A 16,260-nucleotide genomic window follows, 5' to 3' on the forward strand; every position below is an offset into this window, starting at 1 on the left:
TTTTAAATGACAACTTGAAGTCTCAATCAAATTACTTATTTCTATTTTAAAAAGGTTGGTTAAATGGATTATAAGTAGTCTCAAACCTCTTAAATATTGAAGAAGCCATTTTAAGTCTTCAAGGTTCAAATAAGACTTATGTCACATTCTTGGAGAATATAAGTGTGTACAATTAGCAAAATGTACAAATGTAAAATATTAACCACAAAATATGTAATATAATCAAATTGATATGATGCTTGACTATCGACCATCTAACAAGGAAATAGTAATTTCATTGGTTGAGGATGATTGATTCTTGCTTGACAAAGGTGATTTTTTTCCCACATAGAAACCTGGCTCTTTGGGTTCTTGTAGTGAACTCTCACTATGCAACATCATAACCACAAATGACATGTTAGGCCGATCCTCATAATGTTGTTGCAAACATAAGAAACTAATATGGAGGCAACGTTCAAACTCCGACAGGATGCAAGAGTCCTTTAAGCAAGTATCAATTAGCTCCAAAGTCCTTCCTTCTTTCCATGATTTCCATGCCTAAAACATTTGAAAATTTCTTGTCATTGTTTGTATCATAATATTTATAAAAAAAATAAATAAAGAAAGAAAAAAGAGTCAAATCTTTTGAGAACTCACATGTCCAACAAGGTTTAGACTATATTCTGGATGGAAAGACCCTCGATTTTTCTTTCCACATATTATCTCCAACAATAATACTCCAAAACTAAAGACATCAGATTTTACTGAAAATAGGCCATCAATGGCGTATTCAGGTGCCATATAACCACTGTAAGAATGGAAATCTTTGATAAGAAAATTTTTCAATAACAAAACATTTTAGAAATAGGCAAAATTACACTATTGGTCCTTGAATTTTACCTTGTAATAGGAATTGGTCCCTCAAGTTTTAAATGTACATTACTGGTCTCTCATGTTTCAAAATGAGCACTGTCAGTCTTTTAGTCAACTATTGTTAGTGTTATTGCCTATGCAGGTAACGCAATAGTGACGTGACATCTTTTTACAGGCTTGGACCAACCAAAATAAAGCAAATCAATTAAAAATTCAACTCAAATCTATATCTGTAAAAATAAAAATAAAAATAAAAAAATAAACTCTTTTCTATGTCATTCATCCCTCATATCTTTCCCTCCTCTATCCCAAATAAATCACAACCTTCTCTCCATCATCAATCTCTGACCCTTTGCCATTCCTAGACTTATGGAGCACTTTGGACCAAGTGAGAAGGTCTTGTTTAGGTTGAAGAAGGAGTTGAGTTTGTTGATTGCGTCAGGAGGTCAAAGTCGGAGCATATCTCAATGAGGATGTGGTTGGTCTCCTCGATAACTCTATAACTAAACCCATAGGTTCAACTACAGCAAAGGGTGAAAGAGGTGGATATCCATCATGATCTTTGATGGCCATGATCGACAAAGGTTAGGATGTGTGGGTTTGGGTGCAGTGGAGGATGACAAAGGAGATGATTGGGAGACTCTATAGACACCGCATTTCATTTCGGCCTTTACCCAAGAACCCCAACCCCAGTGATGAAGAAATTAACCACTACCAAAATGATCAAAATTATGAATGAAGCCAAACAACATACAAACCTAATTTGTGGCCATAAAATAACCAGGTCCTAACCCAAAACTCTTTTTCTATCCTAATTTACAAATTTGCCTAGAGTGGCGTATGCTAGAAATTGGTGGCATACGCACCAATTTACCAACGTACGCTAATATAGGACAGCAAGCCCCGTTTTACTCTTTCCATTTTGGTGAGATTTCAGGTTAACCAACCTAATCAACTGGTTGGTTAGATGTCCCATTGAAACCTTAGAGCCTAGAAATTTCTCTAGCAAAATCACTTGAAAAATTGGAACTCATCAATCCAAACCCACTGCCAACCTCGAAAACTAGCCACCACACCCCAATTAAAATCAACACAACCACCAAAAAAAAAACCCATAGCAACAACCCAAAAAAACCACGACCACAAACAACCAACTTAAGAAATTCACTTCTCAAAACCCATCCCAAAAACACAAACAAATCCAAAAAATCCTAACTCGCAGATCAAGGAGACATTCGGGGGCATGGCATGACAAGGTGGGTGACGTAAGGTCACTGGTGTGGCGATCCAAGGACAGCAAGGCCATCGGCTTGGTAAGGCGATGCCGTTGGTGTGGCCAGATGGTGAGAGAGAGAGAGAGAGAGAGAGAGAGAGAGAGAGATGTGTGAAAGGAGAGAGAGAAGGAAAAGAGAGAGTGATAAAGAAGAGAGAGACCAGTCTAGAGAAGAAAAAAGAAAGAAGAAAGAGAGAGAAGAAAGAAATGAAAGGAGAGGAGAGAGAAAAAATTATTAAAAAAAAAAAGAAAGAATTTTTCATTATAGCATTTGTGACTGTACCGTTCCAAATTTGGAACGGTATTGTTCACCCATGCCAAATTATTTGGCATTTAGAACACCTCATGTAATAGGTTTTCTGGTGTTGGTGTGCCAAATACCAAATATTTGGGCACACTTGATGCAAGTGCTCTTATATGAGCTCTATTTAATATCAGATTTAGTAACAATATATGATGGCCAACTATGACCAGGAAGGCTTGGGGTGTTCCACCTCTTCCCATCATGTACCCTAACTCATAACTTAGTCTAGTACGTAGACCTTCATGAAGTCATTCTTTGGTTCCTTAACCTACAATTAGGCAACAACTCCTCCATCTCTTTCTTAAAGACGTTTGCGTAATCTCAAGCTAGCGCTAGCTTTGGGTTCAAATTGCTTTAGGGAGATAGAGTTTTGCATAACTCACCTTCGTAAGAAGGAATCGACATGGACACAAGTGAAAAAGGAGGTACAACCCATGGCACTCCACAAACTCTAAAGTGTACAGAGAAAGAAAAATAGCATTCCGTTATTTTTGGTGAGTTGGAGTTTTATAGTTTTTTAAACGTAGTTAAAGATGCCACATTATTTTTCAGTTAGCCATATAGGCAATAGTACTAACTATGGCTAACAAAATTGACTAACAACACTCATTTTTTAAATTTAAGGGACCAATAGCGCTCACTTGAAACTTAAAGTACCAATTGTACTCACAGGGTAAACTTAAAAGACTAATAAAGTAACTTCGTATAAAGAATACTTACTAAGTTCCAACCACTCTGTTTGTATTTCCTTCAATTTGATCTCCACCAAAGGACCTAGCCATACCGAAATCAGAAATTTTTGGGTTCATCTTACTATCAAGTAAAATGTTACTTGCTTTTAGATCTCTATGAATAATCCTCAATCTAGAGTCTTCATGAAGATAGAGAAGCCCACGAGCAATCCCACAAATAATGTTGAAGCGCATAGCCCAACCTAAAATATTAGATCTCATTTGATCTGTCAAGTTTCTTGTTTTTGTTAATACTAAAATTGAATAATGAAACAAGAAATTGAAATTTCTTTAAATAACTATAAAAATAAAAAATAAAAATAAAAAATCTTCATGAAGTTTGGCAAAAATAATAAAGTTTTGAGAAGTTCTAACCAAAAATGAAGGAGTCCAAGCTTCCATTGGGCATGTATTCATAGATTAACATTTTCTCCTCTCCTTCAATGCAATAGCCCAAAAGCCTAACAAGATTTCGGTGCTGTAATTTGGCAATCGACATAACTTCATTTTTAAACTCACTCAATCCTTGTCTAGAATTTTGTGAAAGCCTTTTCACAGCAATTTCTTGTCCATCTGCTAGAATACCCTAAAAAACCACATTTGTAAATAGATTATATTGATGTAGAATATGATGTGAATTGGTCTATCAAAGTTACCCTATATACGAGTCCAAAGCCACCTTCACCAAGCTTGTTATTGCTTGAAAATTTGTTAGTGGCAATAGCTATGGTAGCTAGGCTGTAGAATGGGAGCTCCAGGTCTTCATTTTGGCCATCAATATTCTGGTCTATCATCCCTTTATTCTTCATTTTCTCTGATAAGAGCAAGACGTGTTTCACATTAAACATAAGAAATAGAATATGGCAACTCTAACTGATTAGTTTGGATTGAATGCATGTTAGTCCAACCTAAACTATAAATTGATCATAAGCCATTTTAACCATCTCTAGATGGACCTTGCTCTCTTCACTATACTGCTTGAATAATGACAAGAAATAGTTTAAATTACATTTTATGATTTTAACATCAAAATTTTAATTGTAATTGTCACTCAATAGAAAATGGAAGTCCTCCTCCTTTGGTTGTAGCCAACTCATACAGGTTATAATTAGATGAGACAACAATGTTAGAGCTTGGTAGGTGTCGTCAAAAAATTGAAAATAAATGACAACGTTTTTAGGCTGTGTGTATTTGACATGAGATGACATGAAGGACTATCGGTAGGTATATATAAAGAGGTAGAAGTGCAAAAGGTGAAAATGATGAATTAAAATACAAAGAGTTTTATGTGTACATGTGAGAGATAAAAAGTCTTGAAACATTGAACCAAAGGATACAAAGAATATTTATTTTTTAATTAGAAAAGTCTTGAAACATTGAACCAAATGAAAGAAAAAGTCAATATTTAAGGTGTTCTTATCTCTGATGTGACACTTGAGAATATTTTAATTTTCTTTGCATAGAATGCACCACTTGGCAGAACCTCATGCTTTCTCACATGAGGTCTCTGCTTTTATATATAATATATATTGATTGGGAAATTAAAATCTTTTATTTCAAACCACAAGCGGGGTGTTTCCGCTCACCTTATGCCCTAAAAAGGTCATCATTTTTACTCTTAAAAATTGTATTAGTTTGATATAATGTTAGTACTACACACTTCGTAGATATTCAGGTTAATACGGTTTTGGAGCTCCTATTTTAATCCCTACATTTTAAACTCATTCTCAATTAGTTTCTATCATTATGTTAGTAATAGAAATTATCTATGTGGCACATGGAGTGTATAGGTGGCACATTAAATGTTGCTAAATACTAATATATATCTAAATATATATATATATATAAGGTGAAAACATTATTTTAGTCCCTATATTTTGAGGTTACAGTCAATTTAGTCCCTACATTTAGGAATGGCAGCAGGTCGGGTTTCTTTATGTCCGAACCCGCCCTGTGGGCCCACCCCCACTACCCGAAGCTACCCCATTTGATAAATGGGTTTTTTTAACTCCCAAACCCGCCCCATCGGGTCCTGCAGGCCTTGTCTTGTCATGCCACTTCAGGGCCAATCTAAAGGCCCCTAAACTGAACCCAAAAATGAATATTTACTTAAAAATGAATAAAAATAATAACAGCATAAGCTTCATTTTCTTTTATATGGCTAATAAAATAATATTAAACAAATTTATATGACATTTAAATAATGTCACGTCCGCAATTAAATTAAAAAATATAAACAAAAATTAATTTCTTGATTTTAAAGGAGAAAAGAAAAGAAAATTTGAACCAAAAAAAAAAATCATATTCCACCAAAAAAAAATCATAAACCCAGAAAAATAAAGAACAAAAGAACCTGAACCCAAAAGAACAACATGAACCCAGAAAATTTAATTTCTTAAATTAAAATTAAAATTAGAATCGAAGATTTGAGGTCAGAAAGTATCAACTTTATTCGGTTTGCTGGTAACTCATAGCTTCTTGGATTGACTTTGCAAACTGTTGTGATTCAAAAAATAAGAACGAAAAAAAGCAAAATTATCTGAAGAGGAAATCCAAAGAAACGGTAAAATCGAAGAGAGCACAAGTCAAATCGCTCAAGGGGGTCCACGAATTTCAGTGGTAATGGTTGATTTTCAAAATGAAATATTTGCAATCTATAAAAGAAGTAAGATTTCAAGCAAAACCAAAGCAAGAAAACCCAAATCAGAACAAAATACCCACAGCGTGTAGTAGAGTGATGCATCTTTGGCATAACTGAGTTTATTTGCTTAACTTTGTGAACCTGTGCTTTCCCATATCATAAATTAACAACAACAAAAAGGTACGGTTTGACCAATCTGATGGACGGAGGGATTCAAAACATTGCATCAAATGGTTTTCTTCTTCCTAGTTTATGGTTCAACTTGGCGAGCTGGCTTCCAAGGCAAAGGTTTTGTTTTGCTCTAAGTGGGTATGGGTGAACCAAAAGAAAAAAGAGACGGGGAGAGAGAGAAAGAAGAGAAAAAAAAAAAGGAATAACACAAACATGTTCTTACAAAGATGATGTTGAGCTTGGATTGCTAGGTTATTTTTGGTGATTGGTAAATATGATTTTTGTGTTTTGGTGTTGATGTGTTTGGTCACTTTGGTTGCTACAAAAATGCCAGAAAAGTTAGGAACATTTTTACAAATTTTTTTTTCTTTCTTTAAAATTGAAAAATTAATTAATTAAAATTATCTTTTAAATTTAAATGTTGATGTGGCTTTATTATTATTATTTTTTTTTTTGATGTGGCTTTATTTAAATGTCAAATAAATTTCTTTAATATTATTTTACAATATGTTTGCCATGTAGGCATATTCCATTAGTAAGATGACGGCAAGGACTAAATTGACTGCAAGTTGAAAATAACAAGGACTAAATTAACTGCTACAAAAATGTATGGACTAAATTGATTGTGACTACAAAATATAAAGACCAATATAGTGTTTTCGCTTATAAAAAATGCTAGTCACAAGATATCTTACAATTTTTTTAAAAAACTAATAATATGGTGAGTAGTAATTGGTAAGTAAAAAAGTGGTGTTAGTGGTTATTGACATTTAAAAAAATGCCTCCTCAACATCTGATTTGAAAAAAAATAAAATAAAAACCAAAAATGTTAATTTCTCAATTTTTAAGAAAGAAAAAAAATTTAGGAATCCCAAATTTTCTTGTATTTTTTTGAACCCTAACAACCAAACACAATCCTGGACTAGTGACATGCTTGACTTGCTCAAAAGCAATCAAGAGCAAACTCAATTTTTCTACTTCACCATGTTATTTTTTCCAAAGTGGGTCAAAGAAAGTAATATTACCTCTGAACTTTTTCCTTTTACAAATGCAGTAGGCAATCAAGAGCACCCCAAAAACTACGGCAATGGCAATGGCAACTGCAACTCTCACCTTCATCTTTTGCTTGTCTATAACGTCTTCCTGGTTGACTTCTTTCTTTTTTGGAGAGACTTCCTGGTTGACTTAGCAATAGAAAAGCGAAAATATTTTAGATGCAGCAGACTTTAATGACATAAAACCAATGGAAAAAAAAGATGGAATAACAAAAATTGATTGGTGGGTTTCAACTAAAATCTCTTAGTAAAATCTCTTACATGGTCAAAATTCTGTTGTATCTAACAAATAAAGAAAGGCATTTCAAAATACGAATTAAAGAGGAACCAAGACAATAGGCCCATACCTTTCTTTGAAGCAGGCATTCGAATATATACATCCTGCCAACTAGCATTCTGCCCGCCTTCTGCAACCTGTCTAATATCAATTAGATCTCCATACCAGATGGCGCAGCCACTTCCTCCATCTCTAATGTCAGTGTTGGAATAAGCCATACAAGAACAGTTGTTCAAACATTGGACTCTGCATTCGCTAAGACTCATACTTTTGTTCACCCAAGAATACGTGGTATCTGGCAACTTGAGCCCAACAAGTTTAACAAACCCAATTTTATCTTTATCCTCGCAGCTCAATTCCGTAGTGCGTACACATCCCTTAGCCCAGTCGTCTGGGTTCCATGTTTCTGTTGACTTAGGCTTAAATCCTTCTACGCATTGGCAGATAGGTGAGTCACCAATTTTACAATTTCCATAAGCACCACATAAATTGTAACTGTCACATTTGTCTTGTGGTACAGAAAAGTACGTGATCCATTTTTTATCTGCTTCGATCCATATGTAGCGCTCGTACACGTAAGAAGTTTGGTTCAAAACTGCTCTTGTGATTACAGACTTGTTAATCGTGTGGTACATGAAGTATAGCTCGTCCTTGTTGGAGACAGAAGTGAAGTTATAGACTGGGTTGGCCTTTAACCATAGTGCACCACTGAACCTAATGCCATTCCACGGGCCAGTCCGGCCGTATATCTTGGAGCCGTTCTTCATGACTATCTCAGGATAATTATGAAGTACAATCCCACAACTCAGTTCTCCAGGAGATGGATCATCTGGACTCTTCCATGCAGTTAGGCGCCTTTCCAGACCGGTCCTTAAGTCCCATCCAAGTTTCATCCCTGGTAGCCATGTATCAGAAGGATAGTCAAAGCTTTGCCACAAATAACTTTCTGGGTTTTCTTCATTCTTTTCTCTTAATACTAGATTTCCTGAATCTAAAAGCTCAACAACTGGACTCCCTGCCTCTTTTGTAGAATTCGCCGACCAAACAACAGTCCTATTCTGGCTGAGAAGAACAAGACTACCTGAACTGTTTAACATCAACACGCCAGACGAGTCTCTAATTGGATTGCCCCGGTTTGCTACCCAAACAACCGTTCTAACTGGGATATTGTTGTACCAAATTCCCAAATAACGGTTATTGGAATTTCCTGTACTGAAAAACCCCAAGACAAAGCCTCCATCTTTCGAGACCAGGTTTGTGCCCTTACTGTCACTGAGGGATTGGGATTGGGTAATGCTGTCAACAGCATTAGAGAACACAAAGTAGAGAAGAAATAAACTGGAACTCAAAAACACAAAAGCAGAGATGTCCATTGCTTTCTGTTCTTGGAGCTCTTAGCCAGTATGTTGATGTTAGACCCATTATAATGTGCAAAGACTAACGTCAACATAGACGGTCATGCGTGCATTGACTTGAAAATTCTACATTTTGTCGTGAACAAGATTTCCACATTATTCTTTGACAAAAGTAAATTCTTGTTTGATTATTTTTTGACAAAGTAAATTCTTGTTTGAATATTTTGGGAAGCATTTGTTACGCACATTTTCAGAAGTAAAACAGTATGGGTAACTATACGTGTGGAATTTTAGCTGAGTGGGTTTGGTACAATGCCTCAATTAAGAGAAATTTTTCATAGAGATTGTAGCATTCTTTGTCCCTGAAAGCCACGTGTCACTCATATTTGTTAAACCAATTAAAGACAACCCCCTTCGAAAATAAAAGAGGCTTTTGCATGAGTTTCTGCTTCGCTATAATTAACTCATATCTCTGCATGATCATTCCAGTGGATCGACCACTGGTTTAATATGGGACCACTTCAAGCTGTCGTGGTCTGGACCGTCTGGTACGGGATTTTTGCAATGGCCAATATATTTAGCCAATTAAATAGTTACAAATTGTTTCAACTATGGAATCACCATAATCTTTAAACAGAATCAACCATTTTGAGAAAAGTTTTTAAATCATGAGATTCAAATAATCAATTTGGGTGCTCATTTTTAAAAATAGTAAACTTTATTGAAATTTGGTTTGAATAAAAACTTCAAATCCATGAGGGGTCTTTTGAATTTGCAAGGTGATAGAGTCACGAATCCATCAAATAAAAACAATAAATAAAATATGAAATTTAATTAATCTAAAAACTGAATTTCCCTAGATGCTATAATGCGTTTAAATAGCTAGTAAAAAAGACAACCTAGGGCAGCTATAAGAAAATGTCCAAAAAACCCTAACACTAATCATGTAATTAAGTGGCAAAATAGTAATTTTGATCAAAAATAGCAAAATTGAGACAATTTCAAAAATTAAAACTACTGTTTCTTAGGGACGTCCTCAAATCAGATGGGACTATATTCTGAATTTCAAATTAAAAGTTATTAAGAAAAACAAATATTATGTGTTATATTAATTATATATATATTTAGAAACTAGTGAAAATTTAATTATTGCATTTAAAAAAATCTTAAGCGGAAATGTTTGGGTGGAGCTCATTTCGAAAAACCTAAAGGGAGTTTGGTTTAATTTATCCCCTTTGTTTTCTGGACGGAATCCTCTAGATCCTCTCTTTGTCAAGCTAAATACGGATGGCAGTGTGGATGTTAATTATGGGTAAGCATTGGTGGCATATTGGATAACGGGATTCACCCTTATTATTTGAGCATCAACAAATACACAAATTGAGTTATGGACCATCAATCATCAGACTTGGTCTTTTCACATAACTTGACAATTGGGTTACAAGGGTGTCATATTGGAATTTGGAAATTGATTTTGTACTAAAATTTATCAATTCTAATAGTGTTTTTCCTCTTATTTAGGCATCGTTAGTTTTGGATTGCAGGGAGAGGGAGTTGCAGACCGGCCATAGAGTGTGGTACATTAAGGCATGTACCATGGGGTCAACCAATGTGGCAACCTTCAATAATTTTAGAGCTAGACTCTTTCACATACTTTTTTACCGCAAACACAATATGCCATATAAAATAATTATGGAAAGGAGTATGGTAAAATTTATCATCCTAAATTAACTGAAATCATGACTTGTTTTTAAGTGTGTAAAGATGTGTGCAACAATGTGTGTAATAAAAAATTAAATTCTATAAAGACTTGGGGTTTACACCTCCAATAAAAACATGTCATCTATATAATATAAAAGTGAAATTTTTTACTTTTTATTGACCACTCCTTATTACATCACATGTCTACATAAATTTGTGCCACGTATATATTTAAAAATAATGAACAATTGTGCCTTTTCATTTTGCTTGTTAAGTTTCAGTATCCACTCATTGTTTCTGATAAGATGTATATATTAAAACAAAAAATTGTCATTGAGTAGAAAAGTATCGATAAGGCGTAGAAAGAGAATGAGAAATCTGAGAAAAAAACTCACAGGTTTCTTGTGTTTTTAAGAAAGATGAAAGAGAAAAAGTTGAGAAAAAGTTACCAAATGAATATGAACCACTATTTATACTCAAAGAATTATGACCCTTCAATATGCACCATTTCAATTGAAACACATATTTTCATTTAATAGACACATTTTCAATAAATAGACACATTTTCAGTCAATAGACACTTTTAATATATATCCAATATGAAGGGTTATGACATTTCAATATGCACCTTTTAATATATCCAATATGAAGGGTTATGACATTTCAATAGGCACCTATTGGTATATCCAATTTGAAGAGTTATGACCTTTTGGTATATCCAATACGAAAGATTATGATCCTTCAATAGGCACCTTTTGGTATATCTAATTTAAAGGGTTATAACCTTTCAATAGGCTTCTTCTGGTATACATATTATAACATATCTTATATATACAACACAAACTAAACTACAAATGCAACATTCTATCTCTTACTCCTTCCTAAAAAAACTAATAAATAAAACAACATTACTTTTTTCTGCCTAGCTAATAAAGCTTTGTGCTATTCTTTCAATATCATTTTTTTTTTTTTTTAATTTCATGTATTTTTGCTTACTACTCCAACTCAAAAATAATAGCTATTTTTTTTCCTTGAAACTCATCTAGTAGCTATTCATGTGCATCGCACAAGTTAGCAACTAGTATCATCATATTACGAAAACATAAATACATTTTGAAAGTTCAATAAGTGTATAAAACACCTTGAATGTTTAGACCCCCAATTTACAAATTACCAATTCAAGCTTAATATCAAACAATTAATGTGCGAAAAATGAACATAAACTTAATACAAAATTGATAACCAATCTAAACCAAATAAAATCACATCCACAGCAGAAATTAAATGGAAAAGATTAAGAGAAAAGAGATGTAAACACAAGGACAACACTCGATGTGTTATCGAAGAGGAAACCTCAGCTCTCGGCCTAAAACCTCTCCGCCGCCCTCCAAGCGGTAAACAATCCACTAAAGAATGTAGTTGGGATACATGAATAGCAGAAAACCTTCCAAGCCTAATCTAACCAATGTACCTAAGCCCTCCAAGCTCCTACTCCAACGTGGTTACACTGAACCTATTTCTTCTTTAGCTTGCCGGATTTCGCTACTTGACCATAGCATCTACCAATATGAAATTGGTCCCTTCTTAACTGCTTCCCAAACACCAAATGACCTCCTCACAGATATGGGTATGGTGAGAAAAGGTTTTGATAATGTACCTCTCAAGGATTTGATAATGGAGAGGAAGAGAGTAGAGAAATTTGAATAGTCTCTATGCGAAGATTGTGGATGAATCAATCTTGTTTTTCTCTAGGGTTTCTCTCTCAAAATTCTCTCTGGAAGCTCTCTCAATATCATGGGTATAAGGGTATATATATAGTAGGGTGAGAAGGAATATGAAAAGTCAGTTTTTCCCAAACAGGGTGTTCTGGCGACTTGACCTCGCGACTGGGTTGAGTCGCGAGTTCAAGCCACGAGCTAACGGTCTGGCCAGCCTGGAACTTTTGTCCTGTAGTGCAACAGCTAGCGCGACTCTTCAGCTTCTGGCATGCTTGGCATGTGTGCACCTTTTTGGCGACTTGCAAGCTGCGAGCCACCCGCGAGATCCAATCACGAGTCCCTGCTTCTTTGCACAATCTTGAGCATTTCTTCACACTCTCTCACACACTACCCTTACATAATTCTCACCTAAATACAGGATTACTAATTACTAAAATACAAGCAAATTTGGCACAGAATAAAGCCAACGAGATGGTTGATAAAATTCAACCTTACAATCTTCCCCTTTGGCTATTCCATGACAAAACCCTAAAACAAACTCTAGACTTAATATGTGAGTTGGGAACAGTTGAACAAAACTCACTCACACCTAACTCTAGAATCTGATAAGCTCTTGAATCATATGAATAAGTAACTCCTGAAACACAACAACATAATTTGATCATTGTATGCAGAAAACTTGTAAGGCATAAGAGGCAAGCACAATGCGATCAAGCAAAATGGAATGAGAAATAAACCATAACTTGACCAAACAGGCAATCACTATAAAATAGTGACCACAATGTTCATTCACACTTGGAATGAACATCCGGACATACAAGTTAATAAGCTCAATGCAAATCACTTGCATGCCCAACACTCAACCAATGCACAATACATAAAGTATATGCATCTAGGAACAAAATCCTACTAGGGCACAAGAGTGAGAATACTTAAAGAAAATGCATAACATTTAGCTAGAAGTATTGACAACAGAACATAAAGGCTGCATAAGCATGATACAAACCATAAAAGCTTACAAAAACATGGAAACAAACCCTAAAAGCTTACAAAAGCAACATGGACACAAACGCAAAATACTGAATATAAACTTAAATAATATAAACTAAAAGTGCTTAAAGTTTCTCCCCTTCAAAATGATGAGAAGTTGTGATGCACTTGGAACATATATACTTGTAACCTGAAACACTTGCACAAAACACATTAGACCCTCAAGGTAAAGCAAGTAATAAAATGACAAGTATAATGTAACAAGTAAATTGCGATCAAGTAAAAATGATGTGAAACATGTAAGCAACTTGATCATACACCAAAAACAGTCATATAGAAATGACTACAATAATCACATAGCAAAGCAAATGATCATCCAAACATGCATTCAATGAAGCACAATAGCATAGGGATATATGCATGTCCAAAACACAAACACGATGCAATACAAGAAAAAAAAACATAAAGAGAAACAAACAAAATAAAGTTTTATTGTTAACTCAATGTCTTCTCCCCCTTGGTATATGCATCTCCCCTATGGAATATCTTTCCCCCTATAAATGTGCATGAGAAATAGAATTTCTCCCCCTAAAGATGTGCACAAGAGTCATATAAAAATTACAAAAACACTCTGGTATACTCTCTAGAGTATACTCTCCCCCTTTTTGTCAGGAATAGACAAAGGGTCAAGGAGAAAAAAGGGAAAGAGATGAAGATATGAACAATGATAATGATGCATGAGGGGTGCGAGATGAATGAGAAAATGAAGCTCAAACCTAAGACAAAGTAAAATGCTGCAAAGCATAAGGTAAACATGACATGCTAGGATGAAGAAGTAAGGTATAGACCAATGCATGACAAGGGTAGCAAAGGTGTGTGCAAGAGGTGACTATGTGCAATGCATGACCAATGCATGAAAAATGCACATGTGGGGTAAGGTGTGTTAAATACACAACCAATAAACCAAACATGTTCCTAATGAGGAAACATGAGAAACCCCAAAGTTTGGTACTTATCGGAGTCCAAACAAGCGGGAAAATGCCTAAGAGAAATTTTATCAAACACCTAGCATGCACACTATGAACAACAATGTAAAACAATGCATGAACATCATGAAATTCACCCCTTAATACATGTTCTTTATGCCACAAAGGGCCAACATCCAATGCAAATCAACAAAAAAAACTAATCCCATGAAAAGAATTTGACAAAATTAAATTTTACCAACCCCTATGAAGAAAATCCCAACCAAGAGCACAAAACTCTCCAAAACATAATCTAAGGATCAAAATCAATGAAAAGAGTTTAAAATTACCTTAGAGATGTTAATGGAATGAAAAACAATTCAAATTGGTTGGGTTTTGATGTAAAAATATTGAAAGATGGATTTTAGAGAGGATGGGAGAGGTTTAAAACAAGTTTCCCATGAAAAAGCTCTTTAAAAAACTGATTCTAGGCGTTTCGCGACTGGCGAGTCGCGAGTGAGTCGCGAAACCATTCTGTGTAAAACTCGCGGCTTGTAAGTCACCAAAACGAGTAGCCAAAACTGGTAGCTTGCTGGCAGCTCACGCAAGTAACCAAAATGAGTTGCCAAAAATTTTGACACTTGTTTTTCAAAACTAAACATGTTTAAACAATGAAAAACAAAGTAAGCACTAAACATGAACACAAAGAGTGATAAAAATCACTTCCAAATACATATAAAATGATCAAAAAAACTTTTTGGTTTGATCCATATATAGTTGAGCACACACACATCACATTTAGATAAGTACAATTAAACAAATGAATAAGACATTCATTGAACATTAGGCATGTGTGTTGTGTGTGTGTATCAAATGTGGAATAGTCCTTAGTCTAGAATGAAGTTTCAATGATTAATTCAATCAAGTCATACACAACTAGTACTAAGTCAAGTGGTCTATCTCAATTATAAAAATAAACATATATGACCTCCCACAAGAAAATGATTACATATTTTTGAAACTTTTCATTTGGCTTCTTACAATTCATATCATTTGATCATTTTAAATCAATACAACTCATTTTAAGCAATACATCTCATTTTTGAGATCGATGCCTAAAATTTTTTAGGAATAATTACACATAACCCACCTGTGGTTTGGGCAAAAATCACTTTGTCCACCCGTGGTTTGAAAAGTATCACTTAACCCACCTGAGGTGTGTTTTCGTCACTCTCCGTAACCCACCTCGGTCTCTGCCGTTACAAAAACACCTTTTAACCCCAAAACAGAACATAACGCGAATCAAAACCCCCAAAACTCAAACACTTTTCGAGAGAGAGATCCGAGGTGTGATCAGCTTGTTCTTCGTGGTTTGGAGCGTCTGGAAAGGGAGAAAACACTTGTTTTGCATCATCAAACCTAGGCAAGGTATGTGTGACTGCTGTTCATCTGCATTTGGGTCTGTTCTTGATTTAGGGTTTCAGATTTTGTTCTAGTGTGAACTTACTGTGTGAAAGTCTAAATTTGTACTTCCCAGGAATCGTGTTATGTTGATATGTCTTCATCAAGTGGTAATTTCTCGGGTTCATGTGAACATATGTGCAATGAGCAGACTTGTGTTTTGAGAACAAGTTTGAGTTTGTACAATTTTGGAAGGAGGTTCTTGGGTTGTAGTCGTTATAAGATTGGTCCTAAGTGTCCTTTCTTTGATTGGATTGATAACCCAACCTGTCCTCGTTGGAATGAAACTGCACCTTTGGCTCTAGAGAAGATGTCTAGGCTTCAGAGTGCTCTCCAACTTGCAAATGAGAGGGAAAGGATAGCTCTGGAAACGGCAGAAGAAGCTAGGCAAATGGCAGAAAAGGCTCTTGAAGAGGAAGCCAAAGCCAAGGAGAGGGAGAGAAAGGCTCGAGCTGTCTGTGCAAAAGCTAATGAAAAAGCCATGTTTGCTGAAGAGAAGCAAAGAATGTGGAAGTCTGCATGCATTTTATCATGGATCTTTTTTGTTATTGTTATGTTGTTGTGTTTTGGCTCAATTGAGTTCTCTGGAGTGAAGAGACCTAGATTGTTGCCCCTGAAGTAGTTAATTGGTTAGTAGAGATAGTTATGGCAATGGTGTTAATGAATTTGCATTGTAATAGCACTAGCCTACTGATGTAATGTTTTGATGTGTCAATGAATGAAGAATTGGTCAATTATTGAGTATTTTGTGCATATCATAACAACC

General features: G+C 35.1%; 1 protein-coding gene across 1 annotated transcript; it reads right to left on the reverse strand.

The window, feature by feature from the left end:
• Nucleotides 1-243: 243 nt before the first annotated feature.
• Nucleotides 244-8,677, reverse strand: LOC115956532 (G-type lectin S-receptor-like serine/threonine-protein kinase At4g27290). Its single transcript, XM_031074878.1, has 7 exons — nucleotides 7,375-8,677; nucleotides 6,998-7,156; nucleotides 3,817-3,974; nucleotides 3,536-3,746; nucleotides 3,150-3,387; nucleotides 637-787; nucleotides 244-537 (listed from the first exon to the last, which is right to left on the reverse strand). The coding sequence occupies exons 1-7, from the start codon at nucleotides 8,675-8,677 to the stop codon at nucleotides 244-246; spliced, it is 2,514 nt and encodes an 837-aa protein (XP_030930738.1).
• Between the last annotated feature and the right edge of the window lie 7,583 nt (nucleotides 8,678-16,260).

This window comes from Quercus lobata, chromosome 8 (genome assembly GCF_001633185.2).
Source record: "Quercus lobata isolate SW786 chromosome 8, ValleyOak3.0 Primary Assembly, whole genome shotgun sequence".
Lineage (NCBI taxonomy): Eukaryota > Viridiplantae > Streptophyta > Magnoliopsida > Fagales > Fagaceae > Quercus > Quercus lobata.